This window comes from Protopterus annectens, chromosome 1.part0 (genome assembly GCF_019279795.1).
Source record: "Protopterus annectens isolate FY-2018-M chromosome 1.part0, PAN1.0, whole genome shotgun sequence".
Classification (NCBI taxonomy): domain Eukaryota; kingdom Metazoa; phylum Chordata; order Ceratodontiformes; family Protopteridae; genus Protopterus; species Protopterus annectens.
The window spans coordinates 1,753,949,422-1,753,967,749 of NC_056725.1; the positions used below are offsets into that span (position 1 = coordinate 1,753,949,422).

Sequence of the window (18,328 nt, forward strand, 5' to 3'; positions counted from 1 at the left end):
TTGAGACTACCTCCCTGGACTACATGAAAAGAGACATGGAAGAGCTGTTGGATCATGTGACCCAGGCAGGTATGACCCTAGCCCTGAGTAGCATCCTGCCTTCGTCCAGAATGATACCACAGTATAAGGACAAAACGATTGACTTCAACAATTGGCTAAGCTTCTGTTGTCATTCAAAGTGGATCCAGTATTTGTCTGCCTGGGAAGACATGATCGACAAACCACGATGCTTTGCCAGAGATGGTCTGCACCTGTTACCCCTGGGATTCAGGTTACTGGCTAATGCTCTTGCCACCCCTATAGTGCCTTTTTTAGGCAAGGTTCAAAGGACAAAACCACCACCATAACAGATACAAGCATGCAAAATCTGAAGGTAATGCTACTCAATGCTAGAAGTCTAAACCTCAAAATGCACTCTCTCGAGGCACTCCTAAAAATGGAGAACATACATATCTGTGCAGTAACTGAGACCTCCTGGTTCAAGGCTTCAGAGAGCACCCCTGCAATACCAGGCTACAATTCTTACCACATGTTTTGGCCATAAAACCAAGACCGAAACACTAAAGGTGGAGGAATGTCCATATTCACCAAGGATATTCACACCTCCAGGCTAGTTGCCCAACACAATGCATCTGAAATTCTACAGGTGCAACTAACACTAGGTAAGACTGCAATCCAAATTGCAGCTTGCTACAGATCCCCCACCATGCCCCAAGATTCTCACTACACCTTTCTAAACATACTGGAAAATATTACGATACAACCAAACACCCTAATACTGGGTGATTTCAACTACCCTGCCATTAATTGGGAAAACTACTCGAGTACCAACTCCTTTTCCCAACGGTTCTTGGAATTCATAAATTCCAATGCCCTGGATCAACTAATCCATTGTCCCACCAGGGGATCCAATATCCTAGACCTGGTCATTACCAACATGGGAGATAGATGCTCCACACCAGTGGTCACCCCCTCATTGGTCAGGTCTGACCATAAGCAAATCATCTTTGACATCCACATCCAACCCCCACCCCCCAGTAAGGAAACCTCCTTAAAAAACTTCTTCAAAGCCAACTTCATGCTACTGAAGTCAGAAGTAACAAACTTCACAACACCCACGCAGACGGGATTTGGAAGTTCGACTGCAGAATCCTACACTAAGGCACTGTACGAGCACATCCACTCGTGCATGAATCGTGCCATCCCAAACAGAACCAAGATGCTCTTCTCCAAAAAAAGGAAGCCAATCTGGTGGTCCCCTGCTATAAACAAACTATACAACAGAAGGAAGAAACTGTTGCAGAAAAGAGGAAAATCCCAGGATGCAAAAAACTCCCTCACCTGCCTCGGTAAGAAGCTGAGATCCCTCATAAAATCCTCAAAAGCTAGTCACGAAAATAAAACTGCCAAAGATTCCAAAGACAACCATAAGGCATTCTATAGTTATGTCAAGAATCTAAATGGCAATGCTCAGATCTGCTCTGAGCTGCAACAGAATCGCATTAAATATACTGATCCCAAGGATATTGCCAATATCCTGGCAGATCGATTTAGTGTCAACTTTACCCCCCTCTCACCCCCTAAAGGGCCCATCACAATACCAAAAGATTGCCAAATTCTGATAATCACGGCCACACAGGTAGAAACCGCACTCTCCAAAGCTAAGAATGCAGCATCTATGGGACCAGATGACATCCCAGGCTGTGTACTACATGAACTACAAAATGAACTGGCACCTCACCTAAGTGTCATGTTTAATCATAGCCTCACCTCAGGCTTTGTGCCCACTGAGTGGCGCACAGCTACAGTTATCCCGCTCCACAAGGGAGGATCCTGCCTTGGATCCCAGGAACTACTGTCCCATCAGTCTGACAAGCCTGATCTGCAAGGGCATGGAATGCATTATCATGGAACTTATAACCAAAGACATTAGCAACCTTCAAACACTGGACCCCACCCAGTTTGGGTTTGTGAAGAGCCGATCTTGTCTCCTGAATCTGATTGACTTTTTCAAATCAGTCTCCAGAGCTGTGGACGAGGGTAAGGTGTTCCACACAGCCTATCTGGACCTCGCCAAGGCCTTCAAAACCACCCCCCACTCTGGAATCATAGATAAACTTACTAAGCTGGGCATAAATCCCTACGTCACTCGATGGGTTGCCAACTGGCTGACAGAATCCAGACTGTAAAAGTAGCCAACTCCAAATCCAGCTCCAGACAAGTGACAAGTGGAGTACCTCAGCGTTCAGTCCTAGGACCACTGTTGTTTGGCATCTACTTCTCTGAAGTACAGGCCAACACTAAGGGACTCTGGCTAACAAAGTTTGCAGATGACTGCAAACTGGGAACCATTACTGAGTCCCCAAATGATGTGGATATTCTACAAAAGGGTCTTACAGAAACAGATGCCTGGTGCCAGAGCCATGGGCTCAAGCTTAATGCCAAGAAATGTATAGTTATCCCCTCTGGAAAAAAAACATGTACCCATGAATTACCACATAGGTGGCAGGACACTAAACATCGAAAGTGTGATGAGAGACTTAGGGGCACAGGTGGACAGTGGTCTCACTTTCGATAACCACATCGCCACAACAGTCAGGAAATCCTTCTATGTGGCACACCACATCACTAAGGGCTTTTCATCCAGAAAAAAGGAGGTCATTGTTCCACTGTATTCATCCCTCATGAGACCCATCACAGAGTATAATACCCCATTTGGTATGTACCTCACAAGACATCTGCAACAGCTGGAAAGGCCACAGAAATACCTCACTAAAAGAATCACAGGCCTAAAGCAGATGCCATATGCTGACAGTCTAAAAAAAACTCCAGCTATACTCTGTGGCATATCGTCTACTCAGAGGCGATCTCTGTTTAACATACAAGGCCATGTCAAACCCTGAGCTGTTGGACATGCTCCACTTAAAGAAATCCCAATCCCTCAGAGCCACACACTCCAGGGATCTAAACCTTGTCATCACAATGAACAAAACATGCTGGAGGGATAGGTTCCTGACCCAGAGACTCCCCATACTCTGGAATAGACTGCCCATACATGTCAAGCAGAGTGCCTCATTGGCCCTCTTCAAAAGGAACCTTGATGATTGGATGGGAGATAGGAAGTTCACCCAGGGGATCATGTCAGTCGCCCTGCTAGACAGGGGTCCAGAGAAGTAAATATTGTGGGAAGAAATATCCAGGGAATTGTTATGGCTAGGTTTGCATAGGCCCTAGAGCAGATAGCCTAGTACCAACCTATGAAACTTGCAATCTACTTCAATTCCATACTTGCCTAGGAAACTCATATGTTCATTTTTGGCATCAGATACAACTCATGAAGCATGGATGGCTGGATGAGCTTCACTACAGCTTCTTCTTCTTTTGGCTGCTCCCATTAAGTGTCACCACAGCGGATCATCTGTTTCCATTTCTTCCAGTCCTCTGCATCTTGCTTTGTCACACCAATCACCTGCATGTCCTCTCTCACCATATTCATAAACCATATCTTAGGCCTTCCTCTTTTCCTGTTACCTGGCAGCTTCATCCTTAGCATCTTTTTCCCAATATACTCTGCATCCCTTCCTAAGCACATGTCCAAACCAACATAATCTTGCCTCTCTGGCTTTGTCTCCAAACCTTCCAACCTGGGCTGACCCTCTAATATACTTATTCCTAATCCTGTCCACCCTCGTCACACCCAGTGCAAATCATAACATCTTTAACTCTGCCACATCCAGCTCTGACTCCTGCCTTTTTGTCAATGCCACACTACAGCAAAAAAAAGTATTTTTATTTTTTAACCAACCCTATCCAGGGTTTAGCCTCACTGTCTGGAGAAAAGGTAGCAAAATGATGCATTTCTTAGGCCCATATTGAAGAGATCATGTGGGTGTTGGTTCTAAGATGTCTGACCAGGGTCTTGCACTCTTCAGCCAACAGCTTTTAATAAACTAAACAGTCAGTGCATGCACCACGATCACCTTGCCATCAACCACTATTACAGGGCACCTCCTTCTCCTAGAAGAGAATAAAACAAATCAGACCCAAGAAAATTTGCAGGCACTAACCTAATCAAAGTGCAGACCCAAGAAAATTTGCAGGCACTAACCTAATCAAAGTTAGTCTTAAAAGAAGTTAGAGTGGCACTCTATTTCATATGTACTGAAAGACTATTCCAGAGATGGGACGGTGATGACTAATAAATCTCTGTCCGACATGTTTTATTTGTTGGTATCTGGAGCTGAGGGGTCTGTGGTTTGGGATAATTTTAGTTAGGAATATCTGGGGTATTTCTAGTTGTATGATGCATCTACATGAATACATACTAAAAGAGGTACTATATTATATAATTGGTTAATTAGGGCAAAGTACAGAGGAATCGTAACATCTTCTGACCTGGATGAGATATCTGTAAGTGACTAACCAGGCTATATAGAAGGATTTCCTTACTAATTATGCTTCATGGTGGTCAAAGGATAAGGGGTTGTTTACAATGGTGCTGAGATCTCTGACAACCATGGGCTGCTGCCTATAATGTAAGATGCTGCTGAGATCTATCAAAGGTAGCAATGTTATACTTCTTCATATTTAATTTAGTCCCATTTGTAATACACACTAATTTGAATGGTTTAGCCCTTGTTCTAGTAAAATGGTATTGGATGCTCATCTAACTACAATACCAACTAGCAGTCATCAGTAAACTTAGCCATATGCTAAGTGTTATTGCTCTGGAGATCTGTGAAGTATATGCTGAGCACAGGAGGTTCCAGTACTGAGCCCTGAGTAAAGTACAGTTGTGTAAAATCTTACCATAATGGCAGATGTTCTTCTCTTCACTGTTGCAGTGTTCCTTACAATAGAGAACCCTTGCCAAGGGTGGTCTGACCAAAGCCTTTAGGGTTGCTAAGGGTATGCTATACATCACACATATGCGCTTCGCGTACAGAGTAGGGCATAAAGGTGGCATCCAGACTTACCATCCTCAGAACTGACAGCCCCAGTAGGAACACCATTCTAAGGATTAGAGAGGGACCAGGCATATCCGGAAGGGAAAATAACTAGTGGGATCAGGTAGGGAGTGAATACTACAACAGTGAAGTGAAGAACATCTACCATTATGGTAAGATGTTACACAACTGTACTATGTTCTTCCATTTCACTGTTGCAGTATTTCTTACAATAGGAAGAGTGCAAACGTTCATGATGAAGAAGAAAGGGGGGGGGAGGAAGGACCCAGCAGAGTCCTCTAGGAACCCATGAAGGATGGCCCTATCAAAACCAGCTGTAGCCCTGGATATCACATCCAACTTGTATTGCTTGGCAAAAGTATGCACAGAAGTCCTGGTAGCTGTCTCAGGAACACAGTTGTTATCTAAACCCTTGAAAAAAGAACCAGAAGAAGCCACAGCCCTTGTAGGATGAGCCTTAACTGAAGAAGGAATGCTACTGCCCTGAAAGGAATAAGAAAAAGAAATTGCTTCAGATACACAAGAAGAAATAGCTTGCTTGGAAACAGCCAATCCCAAAGATCTAGAATGAAAGGAAACAAAAAGCTGATCAGATTTGCAAAAAGCTTAGGTCTTATCACAATAAAATCTGAGTGGACTATGCACATCCAGACTGAGCAAAACCTCCTCACTAGCAGACTGTAGAGAAGGGAAAAAGGTGGGCAAATGAATAGACTAAGAGACAACTTATTCACCACTTTGGACATAAAAGAAGGGTTAGTAAGAACTGACACACTGTCCTTATGGAAAACTAAAAAAGGAGGAAAAGCCATAAGGGCTTGAAGCTCAGACATCAGTCTGGCAGAACTAAGGGCCAACAAAAGAACAATCATCCAAGAACAATGTTGCAAGGAAGCTGAAGTGGCAGGCTTAAAAGGAGCCCGAGTCAAATTCTCCATAACAAAACTAAAGGTCCCAGAAAGCGGGCCCGGCTTCCTGGGAGGTCTAATATGAAGGATGCATTTAAGAAATTGTTTAGCCTGAAATCTAGAGGCTAAATGGGGTGCTAGAGGCATACATGGAGAAATAGCCGACAAGTGGGTCTTAACAGAAGAATATGCCAACCCAGCATTGAGCAATTTACACAAATGAGAGAACCAAAGGAAAATCCACAAAAAGTAGATCCAAGTTATTAGAAAGACACCAAACAGAAAACCTCTTCCATTTGGATAAACAGAATTTTCTAGTAGTAGATTTCCTAGTCTCCTGCAGGACCCTAAGCACATCCTAAGAAAAAATGTGTCTATATGGAATCAAAATCTTATCACCCACAGTGTTAGTTAAGACTGGACACAGGTGGAGATCCCTTGTCTTGTGTGAGTAGGTCCACCCTTTGGGACAAGTTCTGATGACTGCCCTTGGCTAAATGCAGAAGAGGGAACCAGTGCTGTCTGGGCCAAAAGGGAGTCACCAGCAAGATTTTGGGAGCATCCTGTTTTACCTTGAACAGGACTTTTGGAAGGAGAGGAAAGGGAGGGAAGGCATAAAGAAACATCCCCTTCCAGCAAAAAAGGGAGGTTGTTCACCTTCAAGACCAGAGGACACTGGGCTGTGGCCCAAAAAGAGGAAGGTGCCTGTTCAGAGGGGAGGAAAAAAGATCTATTTGGGGAGTACCTCACACATCAATGTGAAGCATCCAGTCATGGGACTGTGATATGTACCTGCCACAATGTTCTGACCTGAGGAAATGTAAATCTGCCTGAAGTGTCACATGATACTGGACAGCTAGCTCCCATACACTGGAGATAAGATCTTGTCCGTCCCTTGCTTTTTGACATACCAAACAACTGTGGTATTGTCTTGTCAGTACGTAGAGGGCCCTGTAATGAAAAGGGGATGAAATGCTTGAAGAGACAACAGAAGAGCTCATCTCTTTGATGTTGATGTGGTCTTTCTTGTTGAAGCAAGCAGAGGCCATGCACTTTTTGAGAGCCAAAGAAAGCCCTCACCCCACGTTTGCATATGTGAACAGTTCTTGAGAATGGGAGTGTAGGTTGAAAAGGAAGCCCTGGATTAAGTGGCAACTGCTGAATCCATCACTGAATTTCCAGCTTGAGGCATGGAAGAAAACAGACTATGAAATCGAAAGGATAAGAGTGCTACAGCCAAAATGACTTCAGAAACCACTGAAGCTTTCTCATGTGGAGTTTGGCTAGAGGACGCATAGGAATGGTGGTTCCCATGAATAACAGAGGCCTTAGACGTTCCCTTGCTGTAACTGATGCCACAGGAAAAAGAGATTGAAAGAAAGCAATGAGAGTTAAGGCCTTGGGAGGAGGCAAGGATGCCAGCATTGGAACAGCCTGGATCCTGGATCTCAGAAACACATGAGCCTGTGAAGGAGTCAGGAAAGAATTTTGGAAATTTATAGTGAACCCCACACTTTGCAAGAGAGAAATGGCAAAATGAACATGCAGTAGAATCTCTGGAAAGGATGCCTGAAAAGGTAGGTTGTCTAAGTAAGGAAAGATCTGTAACCCCTTTAGCCTGCGAAAAACAATCATAGGAGCAAGGCATTTGGTGAATACCCTTGGGGCAGTAGAGCAGTCAAAGAACAAAGCAGAGAACTGAAAATGCCAGGAAGCAACAGAGAAAAATAAAAACTTCCTCAAAAGGGGACGAATAGGGATATGAAGAAAAGCATCCTTGAGGTCCAAAGAGACAAGAAAAGTGTGAGGAAGCAGTAGAGGAAACAAAGTCTGAAGGGACAACATCCGAAATGAAGGGACCTTCAGAAAAGTGTTTAGGTGAGACAGATCCAGAATAGGTCTCCAAGTGCCCTCTTTCCGGGGGACTGAGAATATTCTGGAATAAAACCCCCTTTCCCCTTTGAGAAACTGGAACTTCCTTAATAATTCCCAGAGTTAAGAGACCCTGAATCACCTCTGGCAAAAAGGCTAATTTTTCCTGAGGGGGGATGAAGAATTCCCATAAAGGGGGGGGGGGGGAGATTTCAAGACCATGTAATACACTTGGAAAATGATGGAAAGGACCCAGGAATCTTGAATAATCTTTAACAAAACAGGAAGAGACAGGAAAAGATGAAGAGAAACATGAATGTGGTTGAGAAGTATAGGGTAGTTAGCACCTGATTTGTCCTGAAAAGATTTCTGAGCTACAGGAGTCTGGGTAGCCTTATCAGGAGGAGCCCTTCTACCGCCCTTATTACGTTTGGGGGGATGACAAGACTGCCTATGAACTAAGGCTGGCTTATTAGGTTAACTCCTTTGGAATTTAGGTACAGGATAAACAGTTACATTTTAGATCATTTAAAGCACCACCAAACAAATGCTTGTTATCCAGAGGAGCATCCATCAACTTTGTTGATCAGTATGTACATATACCTTTAAGAAGCTTTCCATGGGCTTGCACATGTGTATAAATACTGAGCATGTGCGAGACTTGACATTTTGTAAAGAGCTGTTGAGATGAAAGCATACATATATGTAATGGTCTATCACTTATAGTTTGTTTATATTTTATGTTGCTGTTATCCATCCTGATGAGTTTCTGTATAATAAAGCATATAAACAAACTACCCCACCTGTTCATCTTGAATCATAACACAGGATAAGCGACATGGAGTCAGAATGGGATCCAGAATCAAGATCAAGAGGCACTCAGTTAACATTGGAGGAATATAGAGGAAAGGATCATCCCTACTGCACATACAACTCGCAAAACAGGCCAGAAACGAATTCCAGGTATTAAAACTTGCTTAAATGATTTCTTACTTGAAGAATATAAAATGAAGCACTCAGAGCACTCAAAAAGAATTTCTAGTTAAATGAAATGTCCAAAACTGCAACATATTGATAAAAATATTCGAAACGGTTAAGAAAATGTTTGAAATAATGTACAAATCACATAAAATGTATAAAATAAGGGAAGTGACCACATTTATTTGCTATGTGCTACTTTTTCACAGTAATTAAAGCTATTTGAGATAGAGGTAAACAAAGTGTTCGCAAGTTTGTGCAGTATTACAGCGCATTTATTTCGTAAAATATAGCCATTTCGAAGCATATTTCACAAAGTACAGTATTTCAAGAGTTTATTGTGCATTTGAATGTTACTACAAATACCTGGTGTATATGCATGCTCGTATATAATTACAAGGGCCATATCTGCAGTGTGTTTAAGCATACTTTGTTGGCACAGCTGAAGGATTTTGAAAACTTGATCCACTTGTATTTGATAATAATATTGCTGAGAACTGGAGAGTGTTTGAGCAAGAGTACGGTATTTTCACACAAGCTGCATTTTCTGATAAAGATCCATGTACAAAGGCATTTATTCTGCTTAATTTAGCTGGTTCAGAAGCCATAGAAAGAGTGCATTATTTTGTGTATGCACCTGCTGTGTTTGCAGGGGAGGGGGAAAACAGTCATATAGTGGTACCAGCTGAAACAAGGGAAGACCCCGAATGCTTAAAATGTAAATTTAGAAAAATGTGCAACCCCCAAATGAATATTACAATGGAAAGGCACTTATTTTACACAAGGGATCAAAAGCCTGGTGAAACTTTTGCAGCATATATAACTGACTTGAGAAATAAGGCAAAAACATGCAGATTTGGTAATTTATTTATTTATTTTACATTTGTTAACCAGGAAAGTCCAACTGGATACATATCCATTTTTAGTGGAGGCCCAAGGAGAAAAGCTCCAGAAGTACAAATTATATTTAACAAATACAAAATACAATTAATAGTATAATATCAACAGTTCAGATAATGCATAATTCCAGGAGAAATTAATAGAAAAAATTGTTTATGTAAGTTAGGTAGAAAGGATTAGAATACAGTATGCTATGGATGAGTTGATAAAAGACAGACTTGTGTGTGGTATTAAGGACGATGCTGTGAGAAAGATTTTGCTTAGTGACAGTAATTAAACTTTGAACAACGCCATTGAGATTTTTCAGATATACGAGCTCACATATACGCTTGCAAATGAGAAATGCACGCTTCCAGTATCTTCTAGTGCCAATGTTGATAGCATGCAGCATGTAGTTAAAAGAAACAGGCCCAAGCACATGGCAGCAACTGTGAACCCTGTAACAATCCCTGGTAAATCTCAAAGCTTTCTAGCAAATTCCAGAGCATGCACAATCTCATTTAAGCAAAAGGGTGAGTCAGCAAACTCAAAGCATGTTCCCTCACCTAGCCTCATAGTCAAGTATCGTAATTGTGGTGGTAATCGTGTGTCTAAAAGAGAAAGTGCTTAGCTTTTGGTTAGCAATACCACAGAGTACTTTCATCTTGATCTGTATGTAATAGTACTAAGCCACATCAAGAGAAAGAAACACTTCAGCTAAACCAGATTCCTGAACTACCTTGGTCAACAGTAGCTACAGACATTTTTGAATGAAATGGTCAACATGACTTGGTGTTAGCAGACTCTTATTCAAATTGGTTTGAGATTAACCTACTTCCTAATCTAGCATCCAGTACTGTCATTACTAAATTGAAGTGTCATTTTGCAGTCCATGGCAGTCCACACAAAGTTATTTCTGACAATGGTACACAGTTTACAAGCCAGCAGTTCAAGTGATTTGCTGAAGAGTGGGACTTTATCCATATTACGAGTAGCCCTGTGTACCCGCAGTCAAATGGTTTGGCAGAACGTGCAATTCAAAGTGCAAAACGATTAGAGATGTCAAAATGAGCCAACAACGATATTTTTCTGACTCTCAGAATATCCTTTGTGATAAACATCTTGGTTCACCTGCACAAAGGCGTTTGTGGAGACAAACCAGACCCACACTACCAATCAGTAGCAATCTGTTGGTTCACTGTGCAAAGAACAACAAATCAATGAGAGCTCAACTGATGAAAAGGTGTTTACCCCAGAAAAGTCCTATTATGACAAGTCCAGCAAACTGCTCAATCCATTACAAGAAGGGGAGATAGTCAGGATGCAAATGTCCAAATGTTTTGATCAGACTGGAGTCATAAAAACTGCATGTCTAGAGCTGAGCTCAAACACTGTGAAATTACAAGGAACTGAATTTAGGCAAACTTGGAAACATTTAGTACCATTGTCCGAGCCTGTGCTGCAGCATCTTGCCTGTGAAAAAGACTAGATCTCAGAGCAAGTTATTCCAGAGGACATTCCAGCAAATATCCTTGTTCCTGAGAAGATTCCTGAAACAGATTGTTCACCAATGACTGTCCCTTTTGTAAAACCCAGTCCTAACTGCTATATCACTAGATAAGGTTGCATTTCCAGGCTATGTTCCAGATATACCGCAACTTGGACATGAATGTTGTGTTTATTTCTTAGTGTTTGTATAATTGCATGCCTTTTGCAGATGTGATTTTATTGTGGGCAGTTCACTAAAGAGGGAGGATGCAGATCAAGCTTTCCATGGGCTTGCACATGTGTATAAATACTGACCACGTGCGAGCCAGACTGCCAATTTGTAGAAAGCTGTTGAGATATAGGCATGCATGTATGTAATGGTCCGTCAGTTAATCAGTTTGTTTATATTTTATGTTGCTGCTATCCATCCTGATGTGTTTCTATATAATAAAACATATAAACGAACTACCCTACCTGCTCGTCTTGAATCATAACATAGGACAAGTGACAAACTTAGCCTTATCATCATCAGGCAATGGTAGAAGCCGAAGCCAGGAATATCTCCACAGCACAGAGCCAAGATCAGCAGCCCTACAGGAGGCATCCGCTGTATCATAACTGCACTTAAGTGGTGAGCCACCTGATAAGTTCCCAACAAGGAGAGAGCAAAAGTCTTCCCCTCAGAGTCAGGAAGGTCAGAAATAACCTAACAAGCTTAAGACAGAACAGCGAAAATATATCCAGTCATATGGTTCTGATAGCTGACAGCCCTAAAAGCAAGGGCAGCTGAGGTATAAACCTTCTTACCCAGTCTTTCCATAGTTCTGCTGTCTTTATCAGAAGAAAGCAACTTTGTAGGAGGTAGTACCTTTGATGGCTTTTCAGATGCCACAGACACCACAAAAGGGTAGGCTGATGGGCCCTTATAAAGGAACTTGCAATCATCAAGCGCCTTATAAAGTATATCAGCTTTTTTGGGAGCAGGGGGCTGAGAATCAAGAGCCTAGAGTAGAAAAGGCATCCAAACAAGGCAGCCAGGACATGAGGAACAGTGGAAGGTCTAAAAAAGTCCATCTGCAAAAGCTCGTAATACCTCTTTTGAACCTCAGACACCTGGGCACAATCCTATTTGAAAAATTTCATCATTCTGGAAATTATGTCCCCGAAGGAAATCTCCTCAAAAGGAGAGTTAGGACTAGTGGACTCCTCTTCTTCAGGACCACAGTCAAGGGAGAAGGAATCTGTAAAGAATAGGCAAGAGAACCTTTAGGAATAAAAACATGGCTGGTACAAGGCAGGCATACTATATTTAAAATAATAAATACTAGGGATTGGGATAAGCAATGACATCACAATGTGGACATGGATTATCAAGCTGGGAGGTAATGTATAACTACAAAATGCAGCAGGAAGGCTGCTTTCAAAAGGAGACAGTGATCCTTTAAACATCGAACACTGGAATATGTCAAACATGAATGTCATGCTTGAGATCTGAACTGTGTGAAGAGCAGTAAAGAAATGGCAGAAGGAGGGGCTAAACACACTCTCCTAGTCCTTCACAGGATATCATACAGTGAGCCACTAGATGGCAAGTGTGTTCTTGACTGCAGAGAAAAACAGCCAGTCTGGAGAGAAGTGAAAATGCTGTCCCAGGCACACAGTCACTAAGAAAGATCATCTACATCAGCTAAGTAGCTGAGAACTATCAACAATTTTACAACATTTCTTATTTGTTAACAATGAACAGCTTCTGATTATTTACAATAATTAAACATATTTTTCAATCTGAAACTGAGTTGTGTTCACCTCTAAGACTAAGGTTGCCACCAGTCCCGTTGTCAGCGGGACACTCACGGGGTTGATCCTGTTGCCCGCTGTGCAAAATAAATGGGACTTGAAAAGTTCCGCTTTTCAATTGCACTCAATTGCCATGGAAAAGCCTCAATTACTTCCAGCTTTTCCACGGCAATTCAGTTATGTTACCAACCCGAATCTGCAGGTAAAGCTGCTGCCTGTTAGGTCCGAGTGCTTTAATTCGTGCTGCAATTCATGAAAAGGGTAGGGATTGGGGCAGGAAGAGCCCTGCAAAGATCGCAGCTGTAGGAGTGCTTTGTTTTAAGCACTTCTACAGCCGCTAAAAAATGACCAAGATTTGTTTTTGGGTTTTTTCTAACGAGTCAGCCATCCATCCATTCGTTCCAGCCAGCCATCAATTCATTCATGCAGCCAGCCATCCATCCATCCAGCCATCCATCCATCCATTCACTCATGCAACCAGGCATCCATTCATGCAGCCAGGCATCCATCCATCAAGCCATCCATTCAGTCATTCATCCATCCAGCTGCTACTCCCACCAACCAGCTAGCCACTCCAGCAGCCAGCCAACCAGCCACTCCAGCAGCCAGCTAGCTAGGCACTCCAGCAGCCATCCGTCATACCCATAACAGCATCTCCTTCACCGCTCCTGTGGTGATGTCATGGTAGAGGGTGCGGTGTGTGTAATATTGGCCACACCCCCATGTCCTACTTTGGCCCGCTTAAAAGGTGGCAACCCTATCTAAGGCTGGCTACAAATCTGCAAAATAAATGCATCTCACCATGAGCAGACAGTAAGTCAAAAGCAGCAAAATGTCCTCATTTTACCCTATATATGCCTATCTCTGTGGGATGATCATGGAAAGTAAAAGGTACAATACACAGAACAAGGAACTCAATCAAAAGAACAGAAAAGGCAACTAGAAAGTAATACCTTTTGAAGCTGGTAGAGGTCAGTTTTCTTCTGTAAGCTTTTCTGTGCCACTGTCTCATCTTCAACAATCTCTGTTAAAGTGGATATACAAAAATACATTTGTTAAAACTAGAAGAAAATGTCATTTTACACTGCATTTTGTAATCTAGTTTTCCACTTTGATGTTGCCAGCCTAATCATTACACCAGTTAAGAACTGCTTACATTCTCCTACTGAATATCTTTATAAATAGACTACTTAATGATAGTACTGCCTCCTTCTCAAAAACTTCCTGTTCATTAGGAACAGCAGCAGTATGAAGTTAGACTTCCACATTCCATTCACATCTCTGAGACTGCCTTCTATACAATGATTCCTTCAAATTGAAAGGCATCGCCTCAAGTTATTTAAGGCTGAAAACCTGCTTTAATTCAAAACTGCTTTGAAAGCACAACTTATTGAGATTACGCAAGTTAAGTGTTTTAATGAGCATGGCTAATTTAGCTATTACTTTCCAGCTATATTTCTATCTACCTAGAGAATATGCAATTTCTAAAGACTACAGTTGCTATAAGAATTAACTCCCAGCAAATATTGTAAATAAATATTTCAGCTGTTTAAAAGTAATCAACATTCAACCCCCTTTTTCCCATACTCTACCGTAGAGCTGAGATGTTGCTTCAACTGTCATCTCTCTCAATTCAATGCCATTCTGTTATCTTCCTCAACAGTCATGCCCTCTTTCACACAGTTCACCTCTTTGCTGGATATTCTCATTTCTTCTTGCCTTCTTCCTGTCTTTCCTAAATATTCGTCACCAAATAAATCATCATCTGCTTTCCTCCACATGTGTCTGAGTCACTGTAATCTGTTCTCTTTGAGCTTTTCTGCAACTGGACCTACTTTGGTTTGTGCTGTGTTGTACTATTTTTTTCTGCCTGCCCTACAGTGAGCATCCTACCCCCCACCTCAGGCAATTTGTCTCCATTACCTCTAACTTCCTCAACTGCTCTACCTTCACAGCTCAGGTTTCTGTGCTATACAGTAGTACTGGTCACACCACTGTTTTGTACACCTTACTTTTCAGATTCTTTGGCATTCTTCTATCACGCATTACCCCTGACACACTAATTTTTTCACATTCTCGTTCAGGCTTCCCTTCTCCTCAACAACCCTCCCAGATACTTGAAACTGTTAACCTGTACCATTATTTTCCTTTCAATCTCAATGCTCCGATTCTTAAATTCCTAAAACTAGATTGTACTAAGAAGTAAAATCCACGGTGAGTCATGCAACAACCCTTCCTTCAAGAGGAATAACATGCATATATAGTTTTAAAAACCTATTTATTTAATCTCTGAATAAATAATAGGATTGAGGATGTTTGGAATAAAAGATGGAAAGTTAGTAGTAGAAAATCAGACAGAATTTACATATTTCACCAAGGTACACAAGCTGAGATAGAATGGACAGAAATTATATCTGAAAGCAGCATATTTATTTACTTGAAAGATCTGACATACATACATTAAATAACTATTTTATATCACGCACCAACAAAAACTATGATAAACATCCAGGATAATGAAGTAAAAAAATAGACACTGGCACTTTCTCACTTATTTTTTAAAGAGTGAGAGAGAGAGGAATTTAATGAATGGGTAGTGGAAATTATATGAAATTAGGGAAGATAGAAATTTCTTCAGAAGGGAGAACTACTGAGTGGGATAAAACTACATGGAGTTTAAAAAGTGGTAGAAGTAAGGGAAAGAGATATAGGAAAGAAGTAATAGTAATTATTTAGAATGGCTGACAAAGATTACAGTACTGCAGATTAAAGGAAATTTCAGAGAATAACATGAGAATCAACAATAAATTGTTAAAGGGAAAATAAGGGAGCATTTTAATAACATGCAAGAGTTTAGAAAGTTGGCTGTTAAGTAACTACTTTTTTTTTTTCAAAAACATTTTTATTTTGTTTTCACTATAAACATACACAAATGCACATATAACAAATACAATAAAACAATAACAAAACTATTTACAATATTTACATTCATCCATGATAACCATTTTATCCATGAGAAGTTATCAGTATTTGTTCAAAAGGTTTTAGAATTTTTGCCATGTTATTTTTTATGAGTAATATTATGAGTTCTATAACAAATGGTTTGCAGTTCTTTTTTATAAACAAATTTTGCCAAACGAATAAAATCTTTAAACATCAAATCTTGTTTACTTTTCCAGTTCAAAGTAATAACGTTTCTGGCAAGAATTGACCTGAGTCACTGATTCTGAGATTTAGGTACTACATTAGGTATAGGAACATTGACTAGGATTAGTGAGTTAGAAATATGACAGTTATCAGACTATAAATCATTTACAAAATATCTGAAGTCTTTTCAGTATTGAACAACATTTCTACATCCAATGAACATGTAAACCCAGTTGGCCTCTAGTAGTTCATCACATTTCCAACATTTACTTTCACTGTTTTTGAGTATAAGATTTATTTTATGTGGAGTATAGAAACTCCTATTCATAAATTTCCATGTATACAATCTGAAATATAATGAAGATGAGGTATCATGCGTAGAATTCAATAACAATTTGTTGGATTCATCAGATATTTGTTCTCCATTAATCTTTACATAGTAATTCTAAAAATCTGAGTCAAACTTTAGAGTGTCTTCTCTTAGTATCTTATAGATAGGTGAGATACTTTGATTATCTGTCTTTTCAAGACACCTAATAAAAAGCTGACTCAAACTAGGTATAGATTCAGTCTCTAGGTTGACTGATACTCTCGTTTTATTTTCTATAAACTGCCGTAATCAGTGTATAAACAACCCTCTTAACTATTATCAAAACTACAAAAAAGAGAGAGTTTAGTGGTTTAATATTCTTATTTCCAATAAACTGATGCCAGAATATTGAGTTATTTTCCTTTAATTTTTGCATCACATTGATGTTGAAAGAATCTAGGCAATCAGGGGAGTATGCTATAGGGAATATAATAAATAGAAGATGTTTAATGTTGCAATTACAATCAATTATATTTTTAAACTTATTAAATATTTTATTAATGCCATAAGAAAAATGATCAAACTTCTTATTAAATAAACAAAATTCACTTAAAAGCCAATGAACTCTACTTATTCCATACTGTTCCTTAAACTGATTTTATATAGTTCTGACATAAGTTATATGAATCTCATGTATTGTTTTCCAGCCAGATATATAGGTAGGTGTGATCCAATATAATATTACATTAATTATAACTGATATGGAATAAAGATCTAAGCTAGGGAATGCTATCCCATTACTGTTCCAAGCTCTAATGTGTCATTTATATGCAAATCCTAGGTTTTAAGGGGAACCATAAGTAGCATGGAATCTAATTTTTAAATAAGCTTTTGGGAGGGGCAGGATCAATAACTGTATATAAAACAAAATTTTATGTAAAATTATCATTTTAATTAAAGAGAGCCTATCCTCCATTGTGAAGAACATTTTATTCCATCTTTTGATTAGTTCACTAGTGGTAGTCATTAAATTATTGTAGTTTAGTTTAACAGACTCTTTCTGTGTACTCTTTATACTGACACCCAAATATTCTAATACATAATTCTCCCAATTAAACAGGCTATTTTCTCTTAGGTTTTAATGATCTTTTTGTTAATTATTAATGTTTTGGATTTGGGCAGCCACGGTGGTGCAGCGGTTAGCGTTGTCACCTCACAGCGAGAAGTTCTCCGGTTCGATTCTCAGCTGGGGTGCTTTGTGTGTGGAGTCTGCATGTCCTCCCTGTGGTTGCGTGGGTTTCCTCCAGGTGCTCCGGTTTCCTCCCACATCCCAAAGACATGTAGTAGGTGGATTGGACACTCTAAATTGGCCCTAGGTGTGAGTGTGTGGTGTGTGTGCCTTCTGTGGAAGGTTGGGCGCCGGGCTGGCAACTCAACACTGTAAAAACTCCACTGCCAATCATGAGCGGACAGATGATCCACTGTGGTGACCCTTAACCATGGAAAAAGCCGACAGAAGAAGAAGAAGTAATGTTTTGGATTTATGATTAAATTTAAGCCCTGAAATTCTTTCAAACTTAAGGTATTTATAACATCATTCAAAGAACCATCAATATCACCCGTTAACAACATATCATTAGCAAATAATTGTATCTTAGGACAATAGTCCTTATTAATTTGAAAGCCTTTTATATTTTGCTTGTTTCCGATATATGTAGCAAAAGGTTCCATTGAAAGAGCAAACAATAATGGTGACAAAGGACAACCTTGTCTAGTTCTATTAAGGATTTCTAGTGGTAAGGATAGACATGATCCGATTTTCAAATACGTTTGTGCCCCACTATAAATTTTCATTAATAAGTTGACAAAATCTGAGGAGAATTCAAAACCAATCAGAATTCATTGCAGATAAGACCAACTAAAAGAATCAAAAGCCTTTTCTATGTCTAGGCTGATAATAGTTATTTGTTTTTTGTATTTGC

At 40.2% G+C, this 18,328-nt stretch overlaps 1 protein-coding gene across 1 annotated transcript in view; it reads right to left on the reverse strand.

Annotated features, from left to right (window-relative positions):
- The window catches only part of ORC3 (origin recognition complex subunit 3), a 1,128,136-nt gene that overhangs the window by 266,698 nt on the left and 843,110 nt on the right, over window positions 1-18,328 (reverse strand). The window contains exon 15 of the mRNA XM_044069085.1: window positions 13,843-13,913. Coding sequence (XP_043925020.1) covers window positions 13,843-13,913 — 71 coding nt within the window. The remainder of the gene's footprint in view (window positions 1-13,842; window positions 13,914-18,328) is intronic.